Raw genomic sequence first — 23136 nt, forward strand, 5'->3', positions numbered from 1 at the left:
AAATAAAATCTTTTTAAAAAAAGAATTGCTTAAAAATAGAGCCACCCACCTCACTTTCTGCAACTTCAGAAGCCCTCAGGCCAGACTACGACCCCAAACTGCGGACAAACTTCGGACATGTCGTCCAGTCTGATGGTTTGATGGGATCACAGAGACCACATGGTCTGTCCCCACCGTTTCCCATTGGAGGTCTGAACCCTACGGTGGTTGCAACATCATTTGCAAGTAACAGAAAAGTCTACTCAAACTGGCTTAAACGTAACCTCCAGACGTCCCCACCTGCGGCCAAGGGGTGACCCAGCGGCTCAGTGACGTCGTGAGCATCTCTTGCTCTCTCCTCTCTGCCTTCCGTGGTGCTCTAAGGGGCCCGGGTCACACCCCAAGACGTGCTCTTTGTTGCCTCGGTCACGCTTCCTTGGTCACTTCCAGGAGGGAAGAAAATGCCTGGCATTCCCACCAAAAGTTGTGAGACGTATCCTAAGTGGACCCCACCGGTGGGCTTCACCGGGAACACCCTCTCCTCCTCCCCAGCTTCTGAGTCTTCTCCACCCGAACAGGGGCCCCAAGGCCAAGGGCGGGCTGGGAGGTCAACAGACAGAACCCCAGAAGTGAGGGAGCCGAGGGCTATGCTGGCTGTTGGAAGAGCCCCTTCCAAGCTGCTGCTGGGGCTGCCCGTCCCAGAAGCTGGGACCCGAACCCCAGCCTGCCGGGGACTGCCCTGTCTGCAGGTAGCAGTGCCACAGGGGCAGTGCGGTGCTCCCGGGAGGGGCGCTGCCGTCACAGCTGTGAGGGGCTGTGCGCTGCGGCTTGTCGGGCCTTAGGATGTATTTCCAAGTCAGGCATCCGGAGTTTTAAAGGTTGACGACCAATTTTTTAAAACGTGTGTAACAGGTAAGTAACCTGGCAGGTGTGGCTCAGTGGACTGAGTGCTGGCCTGTGAACCAGGTCGCTGGTTCAATTCCCGGCCAGGTCCCCAGTTGGGCGTGTGCGAGAGGTAACTGGCGGAAGTTTCTCTCCCTTTCCCTCCCTCCCTTCTCCCCTCTCTGTTTAGAGTGGAGGTACCACCATGGGTGCCCACCCGGACACAGGCCCCACCCAGATTGTGCACTCAGCGGAGGAATTGTTACCTACGGAACTCATATTCTGGAAGGTTTGGGATCAAACCAGAACAGCCAGCCAGAGACGGCACAGTGTTCAGGACTGTCAGAGCTGGAGGCGGTACAGGTGGGGACACCGAGGCCCAGAAGGAAGATACCTGGCACCACGCAGGCCTCCTGCCCCAGCAGCTCAGGACTCCCCCCTCACTCCTAGGCCCTGACCTGTTGCCCAAACCTGCTTGCTTTTTAGCCAATAGCATTTCGGAACATTGGCCAACAGTGTATGCCAGGCAAAGGAAAGGAAAGGAGAGGAGAGGCCCCTTTCAGGAAGGCACCAGCCCCATATGTCGCCAGAAGCCCTTGGGCAAGGCGGTCCAAGCAGCACCTAAAAGGGACAGCAAGTGGCTGTGGGTCAGAGGAGGGACCATGGCAGGGGCCTGGAGGGCACTCCTGCTGATGGCGGGTGTGGCAGTGATGGTCTGTGCGGCCCAGCGCCAGAGCTATGAGGAGATTGTCACCCAGGCCTTGCAGGTCTTCAACTACGGACGACTAGGTAAACCCCTGTTCGGCTTGCTGGCAGTCAACCCGCAGCCTGGCACGGTGAGTGTCCCCCACCCCAGGCCGGGGGAGCTGGGAGCACCTGCCTGCAGCAGCCTGCGGGGTGGCAGGCAGGACAGAATGCCGGGCGTGGCCCCAGGTGCTTGGGTAACTCCAGCTCTTGTTGTTGTTATTGTTGTAATGTTGCTCCCACCGGAAGGTAGGGAAAGAGCGTCATCTCAGGCCCGGCCGCTGGCTGGCCGGGACACTGGGGGCTCCTCCCGGGTGTGAAGCGTGGAGTCGGGGCATCTGGCCTGCACGCAGGCCCCGGGTTGAAGGTGTGCGCAGCCCCGTTACGGAGGGTGCTGGTCTCACCTGAGCCTCCGCAGGGGTTCCCGTGCCCCTTCCGGCCCAGTCACCTCTCTGGCAGCAAGCTGAGCAGGCAAGGCCGGCATTCTCGTGCTTGCTTCACAAAGGGGACACGGAGGGGCAAAGACAAGCAGTGGCGGCTCCTCCAGGTCGACAGAGATGAAGTGGCATCCCTCGGCTGGTTTCCGAGCCCCTGGAGTCTCTGCTGAGGCCACTCGAGCACCCCCCTGCCCCGACCTCCCCCCTCCCCCGGTTTTGGTGGAAAGCGCCGACCTCGGCTCAGCCCCTTCCAGCCCGTAACTGTGACCTCTCTAGCCTGTGCCCTCTTGTCTGTAAAAGGGAGATGACCAGTTTTCTCTCGCTCCTGCAGAACTCCACCACCTTGACGCTGCTCAGCTTCAGGGTTAAAGAGACGGTGTGCGTCTCGCGGCGAAGGCAGAGACGGCCGCCGCAGGAGTGCACCTTCAGGGAAGGCGGGGTGAGTCCCGCAGCCTGGGGGCCGGGGGCCTCTGGTCTCCGCACCTCAAGGGGGCTGCGTGTTGGCCCGCACGCGCCTCACCCGGCCGGGAGAGGTTTCACTCTAGCGGCCTTTTCCCAAAGCAGTCTTTCCCTTATGGCTGTCTCTTGCTATAAATTATTCTCGGTCCTGATTATAAAAAGCCACACATGCTAAAAAGTACTAAATAGAAACAGAACGAAAGTGGGACTAGCATGCACGTGAGATAACTGCTTTTATAAAATGAGAAAAAAAAATAACATTGTATGGTAGCAAATGGACAAATCCCGAAGAAGCAAAATGAAACAAGGTAAACATCTCCCACCGCCCCACCACCCCAACTGCCCAGGGACGGTCCCCATCCGTCACCATCCGTGGGTGTGTCAGGCCTCTTCTGTGTCCTTTGAGGTGCACACCCGTTTTAAGCAAGCAGGGCTCCCGGGGGGCGGCAAATTTAAGGATGTTTATTCCCACCGAGTAACTGACAAGAACTGTGCCCCTCCAGCGGGCGGTGCCTTTCCCTGGCCCTGGGGTAACCTCAGCTTGCAGCTCTGCTTCGGGAGGGTGGGGGATGTGCCGGCGGGGGGCGGGGGGCGCTAGGCGGGGTCAGCCGGGCCTCTTCCAGCTCCTGTGCTCCCTGCCCCGCAGGAGGAGAGGGACTGCAGCGGCTCCTTCTTCAGGCTGAGGCGCTTCCGCATCCTCACGGTCGACTGCACTCCGGTCGAAAGGCGCCAGGAGGAGGTGAGCCATTGGCTTGGACGTGTGGGGCCTCAGTTTCCTCATCGGAGGAATGGGGCCAATCAAGCCCTCCTCAGTACAGGTTGTCAGGAGGGATTCTGAGGAATGGCGGGTGGTTTGGCAGGAGGGGAGGCGGGGAAAGACTGGCAGTGGGGGCGGGGGGGGGCTGGGAGGGGCCCTCTGCCGTCTCAGGCAGGACACTGGCTCTGCTCTGAGGCACAAGACTCCTTGGCAACTGATCCTCCTCCCATCCCACGTTTGGGAAAACGGAAAGCAGAGGTGGAAGGAGGCCTCCTGGCCAGAGGGTGGAACAGCCAGTGGGGAAGTGAGTCCCAGAGTCCAGGCCTGTCGGAGCCTCTGGGCTCCGAGGGGGTGGGCCCGACGGGGGGCCACCTCCAGCCCCAGCCCCAGCCCCATCGTCACTGCCCGGGCCTCAGTCTCTTCTTCACCCCGGCCTGGAGAGAGGGGCCGCGGGCAGGACCGGGGAGGGGTGTGACGGATCAGTGAGGGTGACGGGAGCGACTGCCCGGCGTGACTTCTGCAGGTCTCCCGGAGGAAGCGGTCTGCCGAGTCCCCTGGGGCAGCCACCCCGGATTTTGACCGCTCCAAGCTGCCTCCTGCGGTCAGGGACATGTATGATAAAGCCAAGTACGACATCATCACCAACATCCTGAGGAATTTCTAGGGCTGGCTGGAGAAGGAAGGGGAGGCCCTGCATCCCCACCACAACCTCCTCTTCCTCCCTGCTCACATCCTCTGCCACCCGCAGCACCCCCTTTCCTGCATGGGCTGAGCCCATCCACATTTTTCTGCTTCTGCACACCTGCTTCCCTCCACCTGGGCTTCTGGCCTATCCTGGGTCTGTAAATCCTACTCATCCTTCGAGGCACAGGTCCAAAGTCACCTCCTCCAGGAAGCCCCCCCTGCTCTCCCCTAGGCAAAAGTGTTCACCCCTTATCAGAGCATTCAGGATCCTCAAACCACGTGGCCAGACGGCACTGTGTGTTCTCCCAGCTGTGCCCTCCAGAGCCAGCTGCGGGTGGCAGTGGAAGGAGTTTATCAGTGAGGTGCTCCTGGGAGGGGCGTTTCTTGTGTGCAGGACCCTGAGTACCCCTGCTCCCTGCCCCTTCACGGAGACAATAAATGTCCCTTCACATCTGCAGGGGGTCCTGCATCCAAGGGGGTCAGCCCATCCTTGGGGAGAGGCTCAATAAAATATTTCTGAAATAAGTGATTATGTGAGCCCTGGCTGGTGTGGCTCAGTGGTTTGAGCGCCAGCCTGCAAACCAGAAGACTGCAGGTTCGATTCCCAGTCAGGGCGCATGCCTGGGTTGCGGGCCAGGTCCTCAGTTGGGGGTGAATGAGAGGAAACCACACATTGATGTTTCTCTCCCTTTCTTCCTCCCTCCCTCTCTCCCCTTCCCCTCTAAAAATAAATAAATAAAATCCAAAAAAAAAAAAAAAAAGAACCAAGGAGAGCTCTGCTTGGGAGGGAGGGGCTACCTGCCCCAGGCCCTCCATCACTGGGCACCACACATCTTACTCATCTCTTCGGGGGCCTGTGTCTGAAGTGCCCCCTAAACCACCCCAACAGACTAGGGCCCGAGGCCCTGGGGAGCCTCTGGAGGGGCCTGATTGACAGCCTTGGACTCTCACGTCTGCTGACCCGCAGACCGTGGGCTGCAGGGTGTGCGCAGGCGGACTCGGGAGACCATCAGGAGGCTGGGGGTGGGGGTGGGGGGGTCCAGGCACGCAGGGATGTGCTGTGGGTGTGCGCCGGTGCAGAAGCAGAGGACAGAACTGGACCAGAAGTAGAATCAACACGAGCAGGTCATGGCCGGCCCGACGAAGAAGATGAGGATGAACGGCTCTCGTCCCTTTCCTCCTCCCAAACTGGCCCCCGGGGTCCTGAGTGAGCGACTGGGAAGACAGAAGAGGTGCGCTGCGAGGGTGGGCCAAGCTGGGGGGTGGCCGTGTTCGGGCTTCCACGCTGGACCCGGTCGTACTGGGACGCACCCGGGTGGCCGTGCGCGTCTGTCTGTGCCGGAGCAGAGGTAAGACTCGGTCCGCAGGCCCTGCCCGCCTGCGGCGGAGGGAGCACCCGCTAGGGAGGGGCGTGGGCTGCAGTCAGAGCTCAGCACTGAGCGCCGAGGCCGCTCGTGGTTGGAAGTTAGGAGGAGGAGCAGGGGGCATACCAGAGTGACGGAGATGAATTTTGGGACAAGGAGAGGTGAGCGTGCCCAGATGGGAGAGCAAGGGCAAATGAGGGCCCTGTAAGGAAGGAAACAGCTGTTTTCTCTGGAAAAATAAAATAAAATAAAATAAAAAGAGCTGTTACTGCTTTGTAGGCACCTGTCCTTTCTCCCACAGTCGAGCCCAAAGATGACCCGGCTGCTGGCTTCGGCACAGAAGTGCCCGCTTCTGTGACCTGCACGTGGTGTCGTCTCTGCCCCGCGCTGCCCGGGCTGCTTCTCCCGAGTCCGTCGCAGTGCCGGGCAGCAGACCTCCACACACGAGGCGTGCAGGCTGGATGATCAGCTGCGTCCAAGGTCAAAGACACTGCTCCCCTCAGGTGAACTTGACAGCGTGGAGATCTGGTCTCACCTCTGGACAGCACTACCAGAAAGTTGAGCCAGGTCAGTTAGTCCTCCTGAGGCGATTTCTTTACGTTAACGTGAGCCGTGCTGCCTGCGCTGAGACAGGGGACTCAGGGGACTCCTGAGAAGAGCAGGTGACAGTCGGGTTTGTGTGTCAAACATGTGCAGGTGGGGACGATGTAGGACTATCATGCCCTTCCCAAAACTGATCAAAGAAAGTTGCCATCCAAATGTGATCATTACCCAAACGGATGAACCTGACCATAGGCTAACTTGGGGAAAAGTGTTTTTTTTTTAAATATATTTTATTGAATATGCTATTACAGCTGTCCCATTACCCCTCTCCATCCCCCTCCACCCTGCACACCCTCCCCCACCCACATTCCCCCCTCTAGTTCATGTCCATGTATCATAATTTCTTTGGCTTCTACCTTTCCCATACTACTCTTGCCCTCCCCCTGTCTATCTTCTACCTACCACTCTATGCTACTTATTCTCTGTACCTTTTCCCCCTCTCTCCTCCTCCCACTCCCTGTTACTAACCCTCCATGTGATCTCCATTTCTGTGATTCTGTTCCTGCTCTAGTCGTTTGCTTAGTTTGTTTTTGGTTTAGGTGTGGTTGTTAATAATTGTGAGTTTGCTGTCATTTTACTATACATGTTTTTTATCTTCTTTTTCTTAGGTGAGTCCCTTTAACATTTCATATAATTAAGGGCTTTAACTTGACCTTATCTGAGAAGCACTTTATCTGCCCTTCCATGCTAAATGAAAGCTTTGCAGGATAGAGCAATCTTGGATGTAGGTCCTTGCCTTTCATGACTTGGAATACTTCTTTCCAGCCCTTTCTTGCCTGTAAGGTCTCTTTTGAGAAATCAGCTGACAGTCTGATGAGAACTCCTTTGTAGATTACTGTCTCTTTATCTCTTGCTGCTTCTAGGATTCTCTCCTTCATTTTTACCTTGGCTAATGTAATTATGATGTGCCTTGGTGTGTGGTTCCTTGGGTCCAACTTCTTTGGGACTCTCTGAGCTTCCTGGACTTCCTGGAAGTCTATTTCCTTTGCCAGGATGGGGAAGTTCTCCTTTATTCTTTGTTCAAATAACTTTTCCACTTGTTGCTCTTCCTCTTCCCCTTCTGGTACCCCTGTAATTCGGATGCTGGAACATTTAAAGATGTCCCGGAGGTTCCTAAGCCTCTCTTCATTTTTTTTTTGAATTCTTTTTTTTTAAAAGATTTATTTATTTATTTTTAGGGAAGGGAGGGAGGGAGAGAGAGAGAAACATCAATGTGTGGTTGCTGGGGGCCGTGGCCTGCAACCCAGGCATGTACCCTGACTGGGAATTGAACCTGCGATGCTTTGGCTCGCAGCCCATGCTCAATCCACTGAGCCACGCCAGCCAGGGCATGAATTCTTATTTTTTCATTCTTTTCTGTGTGCTTGTTTCTTTCTTCCTTCTGGTCCACTCCATTGATGTGAGACCCAGCTTTCTTTCCATCACTACTGGTTCCCTGTGCATTTTTCTTCATTTCAGTTATTGTAGCCTTCATTTTTTAATCTAATTTGTGACCAAAATCAACCAATTCTGTGAGCATCCTGATCACCAGTGCTTTGAACTGTGCAATCAACCAATTCTGTGAGCATCCTGATCACCAGTGCTTTGAACTGTGCATCTGATAGGTTGGCTATCTCTCGGTCATTTAAAAAGATGGGTTTTGGGGCTTTCATTTGTTCTTCTGTTTGAGCCATCTCTCTCTCTCTCTCTCTTTGGTTGGGTCGCGCCTGTTACGTATGAGGGGCGGAGCCTTAGGTGTTCTCCAGGGTGGGGCAACCCAGTCGCTGGGTTGTGACGCTGTATGTGGGGACGGGGTCCGAGAGGGAACCATGGCACTTGCTCTGCTCTCTGCTGATTTCAGTCCCTTCTGCCTCTTCCCCCAAGCAAACTGGACCTTTCTGGTGCCGATTCCCATGTGGGTGGGTTTGTGCACCCCGTGGGCCTTTTCAACGACCTCTCCTGTGAGGCTGGGAGTCTCTCCCTGCACCTCAACCACCACAGGTGTTTTCAATCAGTGCCCCGAGGCTCTATTTCCCAGCGCTGGGATCCTGGGTTGCGCACAGTGCCTTGCTTCACAATCGCCGCCTCGCTGGGTCTGCTGGTTGCCACCCCTCGGCTGGGGTTTGCCAGCCGCCGCTTGTGCGCCCATGGTCTGCTCGCTGCGGTTTTATACACCCAGTCCCTACGCTCTTTGTGCACTGTGACCCCTCCCCACCACTCCTCCTGGTCTGGATGAACGTGTCTATTTTAACTTCTTGGTTGTCCGACTTCCATACAGTTCAATTTCTGTTAGTTCTGGTTGTTATTGTTTCTAAATTGTTGTCCCTATCTTGGTTGTGCGTGGAGGCACAGTGTGTCTACCTATGCCTCCATGTTGGCCGGAAGTCCCCAAATGCAACTCGAATGAAGCGTTTGGTAATACCCATAACCCAGTGACCAGGATGTGACCCCAGGAAGGCAGGTCTGGACTGCGGCCGTATTTGGAGAAGTGGAGACAAAACCCAGGAGCCTGGTTCTCACAGACGCTTGCCCACACCAGCGTCCCCAAGCTGCTCCTCGGCCCCAGGGGATCGGCTCGGGGGACGCGTCTCCAACGAGTCCGTGGTTGAAGGGTTCCCCAGTGAGGCAGGGGAGGGTAAAGGGGGAACTCGGGGTGATGGAAGGAGGCTTGACTTCAGGTGGTGGACACACAATGTACAGACCATGTGTTACAGACCTGTACCCCTGACACCCATATAATTTCATTACCCAACATCACCCCAATAAATTCAATACAAATTAAATTAAAAACAAAAAAAGAAGAAGTCCTAGTGACTTCTGTGCACTGAAGCTGAGCACCTCTGGTCTGGAGTGAGAGGAGCTGGGCCAGGTTCCGCCTCCAGCAGGCAGCAGCCACAGGGCACGGCGGGGGGGTGGGGGGGTGGGGGGGCTGCGGCGTTTGATGGCAGAGTGAAGAAAGAAAGGGCACACCCAGGAGAAGCGGGGCCTGGACGGGAGCGCACGCGCCCCGCGCTGCTGAAGTCTCCCGCATGCTCCTCGCCGGAGCCCGTGAGTTCCTGGAACTCACACGCATGCTGCCGAGGACGGCTTCCGCTGTCCCTGGCTCTCCCCTTGTCCTCACAGGCACGTCCTCGCTGCGTCCACTGTGTTTTCTCCACCAAATTACAATGCGAATATGGTTTACTTCTAACAGGTACTTAAAAAATAAATCAGGAAAGGGCAAGGAGATATTATAAGTGTTCTCTTTATTTCTCTTTGGTTTCTTAACACAAAAGACATGCGTTCTATAAATTAAAGGAAGTAAGATCTTCTGGGAAACAGACGGGGGAAGGAGCGGAAGTTCTACCTACTCACATCTCTGCGGCCAAGGCAAAGGGCTGGTCTTCAGCTCCACCTTGGCTCGAGCTCAGATGAACCCATGCGTTACCTAAGGACAGAGGAGGTCACAGTCCTCTCTCAGAGCTGGGCTAGGCCAGAGCCCACCGTAGCATCATCCCGCCTCCTCGTCATATACCCTCTCACAGCATCCACGGGTGACGTGTCTCCTTCTCATGGCGCTACAGGACAGGCTGCGACACCCAAGGGCCACGCCGGCCGTCTGCAAACGGCCACCAGCCTGAGCACTGACGGTGGCGAGTGTGCGAGTGCCGTCTGTGCGCTTGTGCTCAGAGCCCAGGCCAGGCGCCGGCTTCATCGCCCTCGGAAACGCTCTCGGGTGCAGCGGCGTGACTTGCACACCTCGGGGCGGGAGTGGGCTTCGGAAGGCCGCCCCAGGAGCGGCAGGTCACGGGACAAGGACCCACCACCCCGCTGGCAGAATCTGGGCCAGCACCCCAGGGGCCCGGTGAGGCCCACTCACACCTTCCCAGTCTGGGCCCAGTCCGTGCGGCCTCAGGTTCACAGAAGACGGGGAACTGCAATGAGGCGAGCCCCGGCGCACCGCCCTCTGCGGGGAACGCAGAGGCCAGCCTCTGCTGAGCCCACCTCTGCAGGCGAACTGAGAGGGGGTGAGGAATGTCAGAGCCCCTCCAGGAGCTCAGGCTCAACTCTGTCCGAGTGTCCAGTCGTTAAAAACAAAAGACAGACATCGTTTTCAAGTGCTTACAGCAGAGGCCCAGTGCCCAAGTGGCGGGTAACAGAGGTGCTTCCCTCTGGGTACGTGGCAATGGCACACCCTGCAGCCCTCGCGGTCCTGGGGTGGAAGACATCGAGGCCCCACGCCGGGCCTTTCCGAACAGGCCTCCCGCCTACGCCGGCAGGTGGCAACGGACAGACCACCCGGGGCAGACGGGGACCCTAAGACCCAGTCTCGCAATGGAACAGCTGCACCCCGTCTCCTCCTCCTGGAAGCGCTGGGGAACACCAGGTTTGGCAGCAGCGGTCGAAGGACAGCCCCGCTGCCCAGGGCACCGGTCACACGAGGCGTCCTCCCGTCCTGGTCCTGCTGTGCTGTGTGGAGGTCCCACCCAGGGAGAGGGAAGGAGCTCGGAGTGCCTTCAGAGGTCATTCGCTAGGATCAGAAGAAGAAACACGAAGTCTGTTCTTTACGGCAGCAGGAGATTCCTCGGGCCTTCACTTCTAGCGCGGAGCCTGCTGTGCTCGAGTGTCAAGGTCCAGCTCGCTGACCGCCTGCCGGGGCTGCAGGGAGGCCCGGCCCCTGGAACCGACAGGTGGGCGGAGGAGCAGTGGACCGGCAGGTAGACGAGGTTACCGGACACGCCCGCCGGTGGCGGGTGGGAGGCCCAAGTCCCCGGCTGGGCTCCAGAGGTGCGAATGTGACCTGCCCGGAAGCGTCACGATGAGAACAGCTGACTAGGAGTGACAGACGAGCAAGTGAGGGTCCGGCCAGACCAGCTGTTCCCTGCTGGTCGAGCAAGAAAGACGTGAAAGTGGGGGCGGGGAGCCTGAATGAAGCCTTGGTGGCAGTGGGAGGTACCCCCAGGGTACCTGAAGCTCCCAGAAACCGACTGGGAGCCCCCCCCCCAAACAGCGGCAGTAATCCAGCTGAGTCGCTAAGCCTATGATTAAAAACGTCCTCTGATGCTGGGTGTGAAGACAAGCCCGAGAGCACCTTGCTACAGGACCAGTCGAGGGCACCGATTCCAGACGCACTGGGGCTCAGAGGGCACCCCAAGTGCCGCGCGAGGCCTCAGGACCCTGCGACCCGAATGTGGGAGTGGTCACCGCCCTTGTCATGTTGGGTGGTCCTCTGTTTAAAACCCATTATTTCCCTTTAGTGTCTTTTTTAAAAAATGTTTTCTTCTTGCAAAAAATGTTCACTTTAAAAAAAGTATTTTTCTTTCAAGTGTTTCTTCAAATCTCCTTCAGTTTCTTTCAAGTATCTCTTTTCCTTCTGTTTCTCCTGAATAAGATGAAGACCTCACTGAAACCCCAGCGTCAGACACAGGAGAAGCTTCTCCCTCTTCTCCCTGCTCACCCACCACCGAGACAGCAGCCTGTGCTCGGGACCACAGGGGGTGCTGGAGTGCGACCCAGCGCCTTGCTGCGGCTGTGTCACCGCAGGCAGTGAGAACACGTGGAGTGTGTCGTCCTCTCCCTGCCACACCGGACTTCCGACGGGCTCGGCTGCTGCAGCCTCCCCGTCACAAATTGGCCACCAAAGGCTGGAGGACAGCAGCGGAGGAGGAGTGTCGGATGGAAGGCCGTCTGCCTGGGGGCGGCTCAGAGCCGTGGCAGGTGGGACCTGGGCTTGGACGGAGCCTGGGTACGTGTGGACCATCAACGCAGTCACGTGCCACCAGCTGTGGGGCCCAGGCGGGCTTCTGTCCCATGCTGTGTGCACCCTGATGACCTAGACCTGAAGGTCACAGGGCAACACAGTGAGGGCTGACTTAAGCACCTGGAAAAACTGTACCTCTGGCGAGCGCACGTTTCACCGGGTCTTCTGGCCCACGCCCCTCCCGAGAAGGACCGCCCCCCGAAGGGAGTGCCTGCGTTTGTACCAGATCCCTCCCCACCGCATGCCGGCCTCTGCCTTAGATGGTGAGGAGAGGAATGCAGCCCACGCCAACCCCTCCCTCATGGCACGCCATGGGGGCCATGAATGTCCAGCGGTCCGTCTCTGGGTCATACATCTCCACCGAGCTGAGGTTCGACTGTCCGTCATAGCCCCCCACGGCGTACAGGCGCCCACAGCTGGCCACCAGGGAGACGCGGCTCCGGCGCGTGTGCATGGGGACGATCAGGCACCACTGGTCGGCCGCAGAGCTGTACATCTCGGCGATGCTGAGGAAGCCGGAGCCGTCGTAGCCCCCGCAGACAAACATCTTGCTGCCCAGAGAGGCGGCTCCGTGCCGGCAGCGCTTGTTGAGCATGCCGGCCGCGGGGTGCCAGGTGGCCGTGTGGTGGTTGTAGTGCTCCACCTGCAGCAGGGACAGAAGCACAGGCACAGGACAGTCAGAGCTGAGGCTCAGTGCACGGGTGGCCCCGTGGGGCACAGCGGCCCACATGGTGTTGGAGCCCAGGGGGCCGCCCAGGGACGAGGAGCTCTGCCAGCACAGGCTGCCGCTGTGACGCTGCTTCCTCGGTTGCTCTTGGGCTTACGCGGACAGGCGAGAGAGCGCCTACTCTGAGCCCGCCTGGTTACATCCCAGACACCAAAGGAAGGACTAGCCCAAAGCTGCCCTGCTGTGCAGGGACAGAGCCAGGGGAAGGCGGGTCTCCCGGCACCTGTCCAGAGTGTGTTCATTCCCCCGCAGCACTGAGGGACCCTCGGGAACCAACCACCAGCAAATGGCTGTTGAGGTTTTATTTCAAACAAATCATGCAGAAGGCTACACCTGTCTGCAAAGTCACACTCTGTGTATCACTGACCCTACTGTGGGCAGAACTCTCAGCTCTCACGCAGCATGTGATGGAGAACTACACAGGGCGGGGCGGGGCGGGGCGGGGCGGCCACACTGGTTCCCGTTCTCAGCATTCCTGAGCCCGCAGGTGATGGCCCAAACCTCACTAGACGGTGCCCAAACCCCAGCAAAGGGCAGGCGGACGCTCTCCCCAGAGAGCTGCCGTTCCAAGCAGCTCTCAGAGACGGGAGGAGGGGCCCTCAGCCCAGGGGCAGCCCCGACTCACGCTGTTGAAGATCTGCAGACCGTCGTGGCCGCCCGACACGTATATCCTGCCCTCAAAGACTGTGACGCCAGCGGCACTGCGGTTCGAGCTCATCGGGGTCACCACCGTCCACCTTCAGGAAAGAGCCACAGGAGGAGGGGAGCCATGAGACCCGGTGTCCCTGTCCTCCCGAGACAGCTCAGAAAGGCTCGGGAGCACTGTCCTGCCCTTCCTCTGGCCCCGGGCAGCCCCCTGGCCTCGTGGTCACCAGTCCCAGCACCTGCCTGTGGCTTTCTCCAGCCGCTGCCTTGCGCCCAACTTTCAGACCTGCGGCTGGTCTTCTCTGCTCATCTCTGAGGCTCCCAAGTCCGCATGCCCCGAACAACGGCTCTCACAGATCTGCTCCTCCCCTGTGCTCCCCAGTCTTATTCATTGGGCCCACCAGCTGCCTACCTGCCATACTTGTAAACTCAGCATTTTTAGGACTTCTTCCCCGTCAACCTCGACATTCCTGTGGTCACCAGCTCCCCGCTGGTTTGCTTCCTAGTCAGTGCTCGTCCCCACCCGCCGGCTCTGGCCTCTCGTCTGGACCACTGCAGCAGCCCCCTTACGCATGGCCTGGCATTCGGACAACTCTCCACTGGACCCTGAGCAGCACGTCCCCCGGGGGGCTCCTCACTGCGCCCTCTAAGGTGGGGTCCAAGTTCCCTAACGCGGTTCTTTACTGCTTGGTCCTGGTCGACTTGCCAGCTCTGCCCCACAGCCACCCGCGCCTGCTCTGCAGTCACACCGGCACTGTCTGATCTCCAAGGCTCTCCTCTTGCTGTCTCCCTGCCTGAATGAGCACTGCCTGCTACCCACGATGGGCCTAACCTCGCCTCCCCTCTCCCCGTGGGGAAGACGACGGCCTTCATCAGGCTGCGCCCCCGAGCACCAGACACAGGCCCCCCCTGGGGGTTGGACAATTGTGCTGCATCTGTGGCCCAGCAGACTGGTTGCTACTGAACGCTCTTAGACACTCTGCTTGCTGCCTGATATGTAAGAAATTGGTTAAATGAATGGAATATTGGCTTAAAAATATTCTGATGAATTCATTCTACTAATGTGCTTATATTCTGTTACATAAAATGTGAAAATTCAAATATTGAAACTAAAAATCTGGGCTAACTTTGCCAGTGTTTTCCCAGAATGGTCTACAAAATCACCCCGTAAGCTGACGCCAGGGTTACACGGGAGGAGGTCGAACAGGCCCCTACCGCAGGATTTTCGGCCGTGCGTTACTGGAAAGACAAGGACTCTGGTGGCACGAACATCAGTGCTTCCGACTTACTGGACCACGGAACTTTAAAATTTTTTTTTTCCCCAAATCAGACCCTACCCACTTCAGAAAGTGCCGCTCACCTATTCCTTATCCTCCTCCGCCTGCACTTCCATTACACTGGGCTGATTTAGCTCAGAGGTGCAGCGCGTTACATTGATGTTCCCACGGTCTATACAGACCATGTGTTTCTAAAATGTACTTAACCGCTCATTCACTTAACCAAAGGTAATAACCTATTATGGTCTTTACCTAGTATTACCAAATGAACGCCTATTACATGCAAGATTCCATTGGGGCTAAGATACGCTCTGTCCTCAACTGGGAAGCCTCATTCAAAGCCTGCAGCTCTGACTTTTTGTCCTCTGCTCAGCGAGCCCCAAGTGCCCAGGGGAGACCCAAGTCCTTACTTGTCCGTCTCGGGTGAGTAGGTCTCCACAGAGTTGAGGGAAGAGTTGCCGTCGTAGCCCCCGCAGACGTAGATCTGCCCGTCCAGCACGACCGTCCCCATGGCGCTGAAACAGACAGAGCCGTCACCCTAGACGGGCCTCAGGCCTCCTGCGGCTGCCGGCACGCTCCCTGAGAAATGAACCTGCCCACCCCACTGCCTCTCTCTACAACAGACCTGAGTCCCAGGTGTGTGGCTACGTACAGGTGTACAACGGAGCCACAGGCGCTGCCCTGGATTCCCCTTGTCTCCCACCCACCCCGACTGGGGTCTCCCCCCGACACCAGTCTTCTCAGTCCTTACTGTCTCACGTGCCTCTGCTCCGCCTTGCTGAGCTCACGGTCTAACTCACCTGTCAGGCCCTGGTCCAACTCCCCTCTCCTCAAAGAGCCACCTGATCCCCCAGCAAGAGCGACCCTCTGCTGACCCCACACCTCCTCAGTGTGATCCCGGGAGTGCTGCGTGACGCTCTGTACGTACAGGCCCTCAACACACGCTGCTGTGTTACTGTGGCTTGCCCCTTCGATCCGCTACAAAGATCAAGTGTGTTGTTGTCATACACACGGCCCCGCGTGGCCCAGCCTGCCGCAGTGGGCGACAGGACAGCTCTTCCTGCTGTGCGCGTACTGCACGTGTCGGACGCCCTACGCCTGCTGCTCGCCACCAGCACCAGCCTACGACGGGTGGCTCGGGGAGGCGGGGCTGCTCTCCCCGGCTGCCCCGAGACAGGCGCTCAGGCTGCAACGAGCCCAGCCCCACTGAGCTCTCCTCATGCCCAAGACCCAGGGGTCTGGCGCAACCTGTAACCTTCTGCTCCACACACAGCCCCAGGGGAAGTTAAACACGAACGCCACGCTGCCTGATTCAGTTTTCAAACCTAATGCTGGAGAAGGAATTGTAAATCGATCTGGGTGTGTGACGAACGGGAAAACGCACTGTGCCAGCCTTACTACCACCTCTCAAATGGATGTGGTGAGTGAACCTGATCCACACAATGTCCCTTTGAGTGACAGGGTGACAGACGCCCTGAGGAGGAAGGACTTGCCCTAGGCAAGGACGGTGGGAAGGACACCGAGTCCCTAGACCTGTGACTATCATTCCAGAAGTGGGCACAAGTAACAACACGGAAGTTCAACAAAAATGTGAGAGAAAACTACGAGGTGCCACAAAACTGTGGGCGATGAACTACCAACTGAGCCGTGAAGACGAGGGTGAGGAGGGGAGGGGCATGCTGGCCGGCGGGGACCGGGGTCACCCGCGGGGGGGGGGGCGGGCGGGGGGAGAAGCTCCCTGGAAGCCTCCTGGAGGGTGGAGAGGAAAGGAACGGCGGCAGAGAGCAGCCTGTCACCAGCTGGCAGGACAGAGAGCTGTGTGGGATGTCGGGAGGGAAGCGACCGAGAACATTTTAGGGCAGCCTGCAATTTAAACGGGATGAGAGGCAGCTGGGCCCGCGCTGCTAATAACAGGGCGCTGACCAGGGCGAGGGAGACGAGCGCCGGAGGACTCGCTTCCCAGAGGACTCTCCGCACCCCGTGACACGACAGCGAGGACGGCGCCCACAGCAGACCGGCAAGGAAGGACTGATGCAGTCAGAGCAAAAAAGGCAGCCACCGGAGCGGCAAGTGGGCTGAGGCCCCGGAGAGCTGCAGAGCACCCCGAGGAGCACAGCGGGGGAGCCCCGGGGTGGCGACGGAGGGGCCAGGAGCGTGAGAGCATCAGCCTGCCGCTGCGGGACGGGCGGTCTCACACACGCCGTCCCCTCCCCCCGCACCAGCCAGCTCGGCCCCCGTGGACCTGCTCTCAGGGCACAAAGGCACTTCCTCCCGGCTGGAGGCCGTGTGCCGGCACCCATGAAGGTGGGACACGGGTGTCACGGCCGTGACACTCTTACACGGCCGAGGCCTTGCACACCCACGCCTCCTCCTCCTCCTTGCCATGCCCGCAGTCACGCCCCTTTCTGTGTGGTCACACGACCTCACAAGCGGAGGACCCGCAGCGCGGCCAAAGAGGTCGGCGAGGCAGACACTGAGCAGGGCCCTTAAAGGGCGACCTGTCTGGCAGTTTTCAAACTGCCCCTTTCGGGGAAAAAATTCACGGCACTTTCCCCCTACGGGTGGGCACAGGTCAGGGACGCCCAGCATGTAAAAGCGGTCGGGCTGCCTCCCTCTCCTCCGCCAGCCCTAGAGGAGAACCGCCGGGTTCCAGGTCAAACCACTGATTCATCTAGTGCGGCCTCGTGAGGGTGGAGGCGTGGAGCACTGTCCACTCCCATCCCCCCGGCTCCAAGCCTCCCTCTGCCCCACGGCGTAAAGACCCCACACACGTCTGACAGCAGGAGAGATGCCGCCGGGCGCGTCGGCACTGAAAATGTTAAATGGGGCACCACTGGGATGTCCTGAAATCCTGACTGACGACACGTGGGCAGGCAAGCTGTGATGGAGGGATGCGGTGAGAGACCCGTGACGGAGGGCCACCTCGCCAACACCCGTGTGCTCATGTGGGGGAACGCGGCATGGGCCTGCGGTGAGGAACACTGCCATGGTGCTATGCTCCCAGGTAGTGAAAGCACGTGCCTGGCAGTGATCCGGGGCGAAATGAAGTATGAAGAGAAATACACCTCGGATTTCCTCGTACCACTGCTTACTCTTGAGTTCCAACGTTAACCCCCCTCTTCTCTGCAGCCCCCCAGAGGGTCCAGCCTAGCTCCTCTCCCCCATCGAACCTTCCACATGCACACTTTCAGCCATACCCAGGGCTTCGATGACAACGCAACCCCCACCCGCCCACGACCTGTCTCCCCGAGCTCCTCACGGGACAAGGCCGGAGTTTCACTGTGAGCAGGCGTGGGCTCGCTCCCAGCCGGGGGCCCAGCAGTGGCTGGCCTGGCTGCAGGGGGTTCCCGGGCAGAGCTCGTGTCTTACTCTATTACGCGCCCCTGCCGGTCGGGGACGGCACCCCCAGATGCCCAGGGTGCGCTCCCTGGACTGCGCAAAGGGCTCCCAGAATACCTTCTCTTGCTGTTCATGCTCCCCACTCTGGTCCAAGTGTCCGTCTCCGGGTTGTAGACCTCCACGGTGCTCAGCCGCAGCTGGCCGTCGTAGCCCCCGATGGCGTAGAGGAGCCCATTCACCACAGCCACGCCGACGCGGCTGCGGGCCGTCGTCATGGGCCGGCACTTCTCCCAGCGATTGGCGACGGGGTCGAACACCTCCACCACGTTCAGGGAGTCACCTGCATAAAAATTTGCTACTCAAATTTAAACAAATGAGACCACTCGTTTAGATCACAGCTGCTGGGTACTGATTATATGGAAAGTTTAACTAGTCTACAGCTCTTCCCACAGGACCTCAAGTCGGAAGGGCCCACTAAGAAACTGCAGCCATAATAACCTCGAACCTAATGCTTTCCCCCACCCCTCACCTGAGGGCATTATTTTTCATTGCTTTTTTTCGCGAGGAAGGAAGGGAGAAAGGAAAACATCGATGTGAGAGACAGAGTAGCATTGACTGGTTACCTCCCCTGTGCAGCAGGAGTGGGAATCGCACCGGCCGGCACCTGGACTGGGGATTGAACCCACAGCCTTTCGCGTGTGGGATGACACTCCAACTAACTGAGCCACAAAGGCCAGGGCTCTAAACCTAAGTCTTTAAGTGAAATCACAATCAGATGGGTGACATTTACTTTCTAGAGAGGGCAATTTTAAGTTGCAATGAGGGTCTCCATCTGTTTAAAGCCAAAGATCAAGGCAGGTGGATACACTATTTCCCCAACACAGGAGGCACGCCCAGAGGGCAGGGTGTGCGTGCCAATGCCCACTTTCACTTGGTGGCCCTCAACTTTGAGGAAGTTGCTTTGTATCCCCAGCCTCTGCTCTTAGGGGTGAAATGAAGATAATCTCTATGCAGAGTTGCCATGAGGATTAAGCGATACATTACATAAATCACCCAGCACAGTTCTCGAATAGACTAAATGTTCAGTAAACGGTAGTCATAGCAACAAGGAATGATAATTTCCACCCTACCTTTTCATCAGGTTCTTGTGAGGATCAAAAAGACTTCCCCTCCCTGTTTGATTCCACTCAGGGGCACTTAGCACCTGCCCCACTACAGGTTACTAGCCGAGGACTCAGGTCATTAGGTTAATGAGCAGCGGAGACTAGTACCCACCTCTTGTTAGCTTTCGAGTAAAGACACAACTGCCGCCCTGACCAGTGTGGCTCGGTTGGTTGGGTGCTGTCCCACAGAGTGAAAAGTTGCCAGTTCAATTCCCGGTCAGGGCACATGCCTGGGTTGTGGGTTCAGTCCCCAGTCGGGGCGCGTGCAAGAGGCAACCCTTTGATGTTTCTGTCCCACGTCAATGTTCTCACATTGATGTTTCTCTCTCTTTCCTTCTCCCCACTTTCCCTCTTCCTAAAAATAAATTTTAGAAAATCTTAAAAACAACAACAACAACAAAAGGACTGCCACGGCCACCCATCTATTCCCCACCGCCCACGAACAGCTGAACTGACGCTGTGGAAGGGCTTGGCCTCCACAATGGACGTGATGACTCCTGGAGTCACTGCACTGCCGGGATTCAGGCGTCCACACTGCCCTCTCTGCTAAGTCTCTGCTGGCCTGCAGTGGTGCCTGGCGAGGAGGGCGGCCGGGGCCCCGTGGAGCTTTCCCAAAAACTTGACCGTGTGATACAAGAGCTGCCAACAGCGCACAGACTTCTAACTCGTGTGTGTATCACGGGCGCTAGGAGGTAAAGAGTAACAAGTATTGCTGGCAGGGGCAGACACTGTTTGGAGAATTATCCTTCTTAAAAAAAAGATTTTATTTATTTTCATAGAGAAGGGAAAGGAGAAACAGTGGGAGAGAATCATCCAGGTGTGGCTGCCTCTCACACGCCCCCTACTGGGGACCTGGCCCTGCCTGGGAATGGAACTGGCAACCCTTTGCCTCCCAGTCCAGCACTCAATCCACTGAGCCACACCAGCCAGGGCTGGGGAATTATCCTTCTTACGGTGACATTCTCTCAGTCTAACTCTCAGGAATCTTTAGGTTCAAATGTGATCTGCCTGGTAACAGAACGGGGTCTCTGACTATATCCTATCCAGGGCGGAGCCCATCCGATAGTCAAGGTGATGTCAGGGAAACTGTGTTGGCCCTGGCTGCTGCGGCTCAGCGGACTGAGCACCGGCCTGTGAACCAAAAGGTCACTGGTTCAATTCCTACTCAGGGTGCCAGGCTGGGTTGCAGGCCAGGTCCCAGTTGGGGGTGTGTGAGAAGCAACTGATCGATGTATCTCTCTCATAGCCATGTTTCGCTCCTTCTCTTTCTCCCTCCCTTCCCTCTCTCTATAAAGTAAGTAAATAAACTAAAGAGTGCTGGCTCAGGAGTCCTTGCTCTGCCAAAACCAAAACGAACTCCACCCTGCTGAGCAGGGAGGAAGTTCTCTGGGCCCCGATTTCTGTAAGGGAAGGGAGCTGGACCACAAGGGTTTCTAAAGGCCTCTTTAGCTCCCATGCTGATTCGATGGTATTAACACCGACATGCTCTAACTGCAGGACAATGACATAAATGTGAGACGGGGAGGTGACACGCAAGGAGAGGACACGAAGGGCCAGGCTAGGGGTCTGGGGCTTCCTCTCCCACAGAGCCCAGGACGGCGCTCTGTGAGGGCGGAGTGCAAGGTACCTGCGGAGTTGAGGCCTCCCACAGCGTAGATGAGCCCGGCGATGGACGTGCAGCAGCGCGGCCGAGTGCGGAACGCCGGCAGGTGGGGCCGGCGCTCCGGCATGAGGTGATAGTCCTTCGCTTCGTCTACCAGGTCCCTGGAGTAGGGGGCAAGATGCTAGGACAGGAGGTATCCTCCCCACGTGGGCCACACTTACAGTTCCAAGCCTGGCCCCCCCACCTCCAACTGCAGGGGGAGCCTGGGAAGAGAAGCCTTCCAGAAGGTTTGGTCTCAAAGAACCCAGCTGAACCCAGGAGAAAGCGTACACAGCTCTTGAGACACACTCAAAACTAGGGGAGCAAGACAAGCTGAGCCCGCCCTGGCACGTGTAATCAGAGTGGCTGCCTTCCAACAGGCACAGAGCCGGCAGGAGGCTGAAACAGTGGGCTCTGGGGAGGAGCCTGGGTCCTTTCGCCCCTCTTCCTTTCTATCCCTGCGGCTCACACCCTGCCACGAACCACCTCTCACCAGGACCATGGTGCCAGAAGCCAACTGCTGCTGGCAGATTTTCCTGCCCCCGGCCCCAGCCCTCCACTCCACCTTCCGCACGACAGACAGTCCAGGCCCTGTCTGCAAGAGCCTTTGATGGCTAGCCGGCATCTACAGAAGGAAGTTCAAACTCCTCCACTGCACCCGTGAGGCTGTGTGCCACGGGTCCCAGCTAACTCGCCACACCTCACCTGACCGGACACACGCCTTCATTCTGCTTGCACCGAGCCACTGACTGCCTCCGGAACCGGCCGTGCATGAGACAAGTCATTTGAAGGGGGATAAACACTTTTCTCTGCTGCTCTGCTTTTACAATGACCCCTCTGTAGGGCTACCATCTTGGGAGCTGTCTGGCCACGTCGTCACTGAGTGACAACGTGGGGTTTGAGTTTCATGTGCAGGTGCCCACGCCCCCCTGCCCGCCCATCACTGCCGTGGCTGGCCCGCACCCGGCCGAGCACTGGGCACTGACTAACGTTCACGGGGGAGGGTGAGGAGCCCCAGGAAGTCACCGCTAAGTCAGCGGCTGGGGTCGGCAGGGGCAGGGCAGCCAGCACAGACATCAGCGTGTTCATGAACAGCTTAATGGATGGAGATGCCACAAAACCCTCAAATAGCTTAGGGGAGAGAGCCTGTTCTGCCTCGGTACCCCCATATTGCACATTTCTCTCCCCAAAGTCTGAGACCCGGGCTCCTCCGGGCTCTCGCTGGAAGGCAGACCGACCCGCGTGCTGTGAGTTAAGACGGACCCTCCACTCCTGCCCGTCCCGAGCAGCCAGGTTCTCTCCTCCGCCCAGACCCGCGGCCGCATCCTGCGCGGGCCTAGCCCTGCTCACCTGCATTTGTGGCAGCAGCGTACCAGGTCGTCCTGCTGCACCCGGTCCGACAGGAACTGGGGCCGGCAGAGGGGCAGACGGATGTTGGACAGCAGCTCGGGCAGGCAGGGCCCTCTCTGCTCCCGGTCGTACCTGACCCAGGCCAGCACGGCTTCGAAGACCTGCCGCGGCAAAGAGTGGACACGCTGGCGGCAACGCCCCCCAGTCAGAGGCCACAACCCCAAGCCCCTCCACCCAAAGCCCGCCCACCCCCTCTCTCGAGGCAGTCCCTGGGTCACCCCGTCCTTCTCTTTCGTCTCCTGAATCCATGCTTTTCTCTCCACTCCCCCAGCTACCCCCTTTGGCCCAATCTCGAAACACAAGCCCAGGTGACTGTAACAGCTCATTACGACCCCTGTTAATGGCACCTTATTCCTTTCTGCTTCACAACCAAAACCCTGTTTGCCTTCCTCTCTGCTGCTTCCGTGCCCTACTCCTAAAGTCCCTCTACTACCCTCCACCAGCCTGGCTCATTCCTCTGCTTACACTGTCCCCTTCACCTAGAATGTCCCCTCATCGCCTCTTCATCGAAACCCACCCCCTTTCTTTAAGATCTGGCTCGAGATCCATGTTCTCCAAGGAGCCTTCCTCAGCGGCTCTCGTCACAGGAACACCTCTCTCCAAAACCCTCCAGCCCTTACGGATGCATCACTCTGATGGACGCCAGCTGCCCGGGCCCCATTCCTTGCGCTCAGGGAGAGCGAGCAAGGTGAAAGGGAGCCCACGCAGCGGAGCTCATGGTCCACTTTTCCACTGCCTGCTCTCGTCCAGGGGTGACGGCTCTTCAGACACTAAGGCGAGGAGCTGAGTTGGGACTAACATGCCGCCGGCTTGCCTCCTGGGGCTCCTCCCGCTGAGGCGCAGCTTCGGGACAGGCCGGGGCGACTGATCTCAAATGCCCCGAGCTGCTCTGCCACAGGCTCTGGTCAGACTTCCCAGCGGACCGCCTGGGTGCAGGCCTTGCCGCGGGGGCGCTCCCGGTGCCGCTTCCGGTGCCTGCGGGGCCACGCCCGCATTTTCACCCCTGCACCCGGCGCCCTTCCGTGCCCAGCCCTCGCCGCTCTCCGCTCAAAGGATTCGCCGCTCTCTTCGGACAGCCCACACCACGTCTTTGTCGGAGAGAAAGGATCGCCCTCCGGGCCTCTCTGCTACACTCTTGCTTAAGCTTCTCCTGACCACCCGAGAAGATGTTCTCTCTGTCCTCAGCGGGCCCTGTGCTCGCTCCCATCTGGCTTTGCCAACAGCTTCGCCTCCTCCATAATTCTAAGTGTGCTAGCACCTGACCACCACCTCCAATCCTTACAGCTCAGTGATGGATGCCAGTCA

General features: G+C 58.1%; 2 protein-coding genes across 4 annotated transcripts in view; one reads left to right on the forward strand and one right to left on the reverse strand.

The window, feature by feature from the left end:
* The first annotated feature begins 1523 nt into the window (after positions 1-1523).
* On the forward strand, positions 1524-4472 carry LOC123830514 (15 kDa protein B-like). Its single transcript, XM_045856847.1, has 4 exons — positions 1524-1697; positions 2374-2481; positions 3148-3240; positions 3782-4472. The coding sequence occupies exons 1-4, from the start codon at positions 1524-1526 to the stop codon at positions 3920-3922; spliced, it is 516 nt and encodes a 171-aa protein (XP_045712803.1). The 3' UTR covers positions 3923-4472.
* Positions 4473-9132: 4660 nt separating this feature from the next.
* Positions 9133-23136, reverse strand: part of KLHL18 (kelch like family member 18) — a 48153-nt gene continuing 34149 nt past the window's right edge. For 2 of the 3 annotated variants that reach the window (XM_045856842.1, XM_045856844.1), the window contains exons 5-10: positions 21772-21932; positions 20407-20543; positions 17734-17971; positions 14688-14792; positions 12981-13092; positions 9133-12271 (exon numbers count right to left, since the gene is read on the reverse strand). In XM_045856842.1, the coding sequence (XP_045712798.1) occupies positions 11885-12271; positions 12981-13092; positions 14688-14792; positions 17734-17971; positions 20407-20543; positions 21772-21932 (1140 nt within the window). In that variant the 3' untranslated portion in view covers positions 9133-11884. The remainder of the gene's footprint in view (positions 12272-12980; positions 13093-14687; positions 14793-17733; positions 17972-20406; positions 20544-21771; positions 21933-23136) is intronic. The other variant, XM_045856843.1, reaches the window with a different exon arrangement.

Source organism: Phyllostomus hastatus, unplaced genomic scaffold (assembly GCF_019186645.2).
Source record: "Phyllostomus hastatus isolate PE091 unplaced genomic scaffold, TTU_PhHast_1.1 phas_scaffold_129, whole genome shotgun sequence".
NCBI lineage: Eukaryota > Metazoa > Chordata > Mammalia > Chiroptera > Phyllostomidae > Phyllostomus > Phyllostomus hastatus.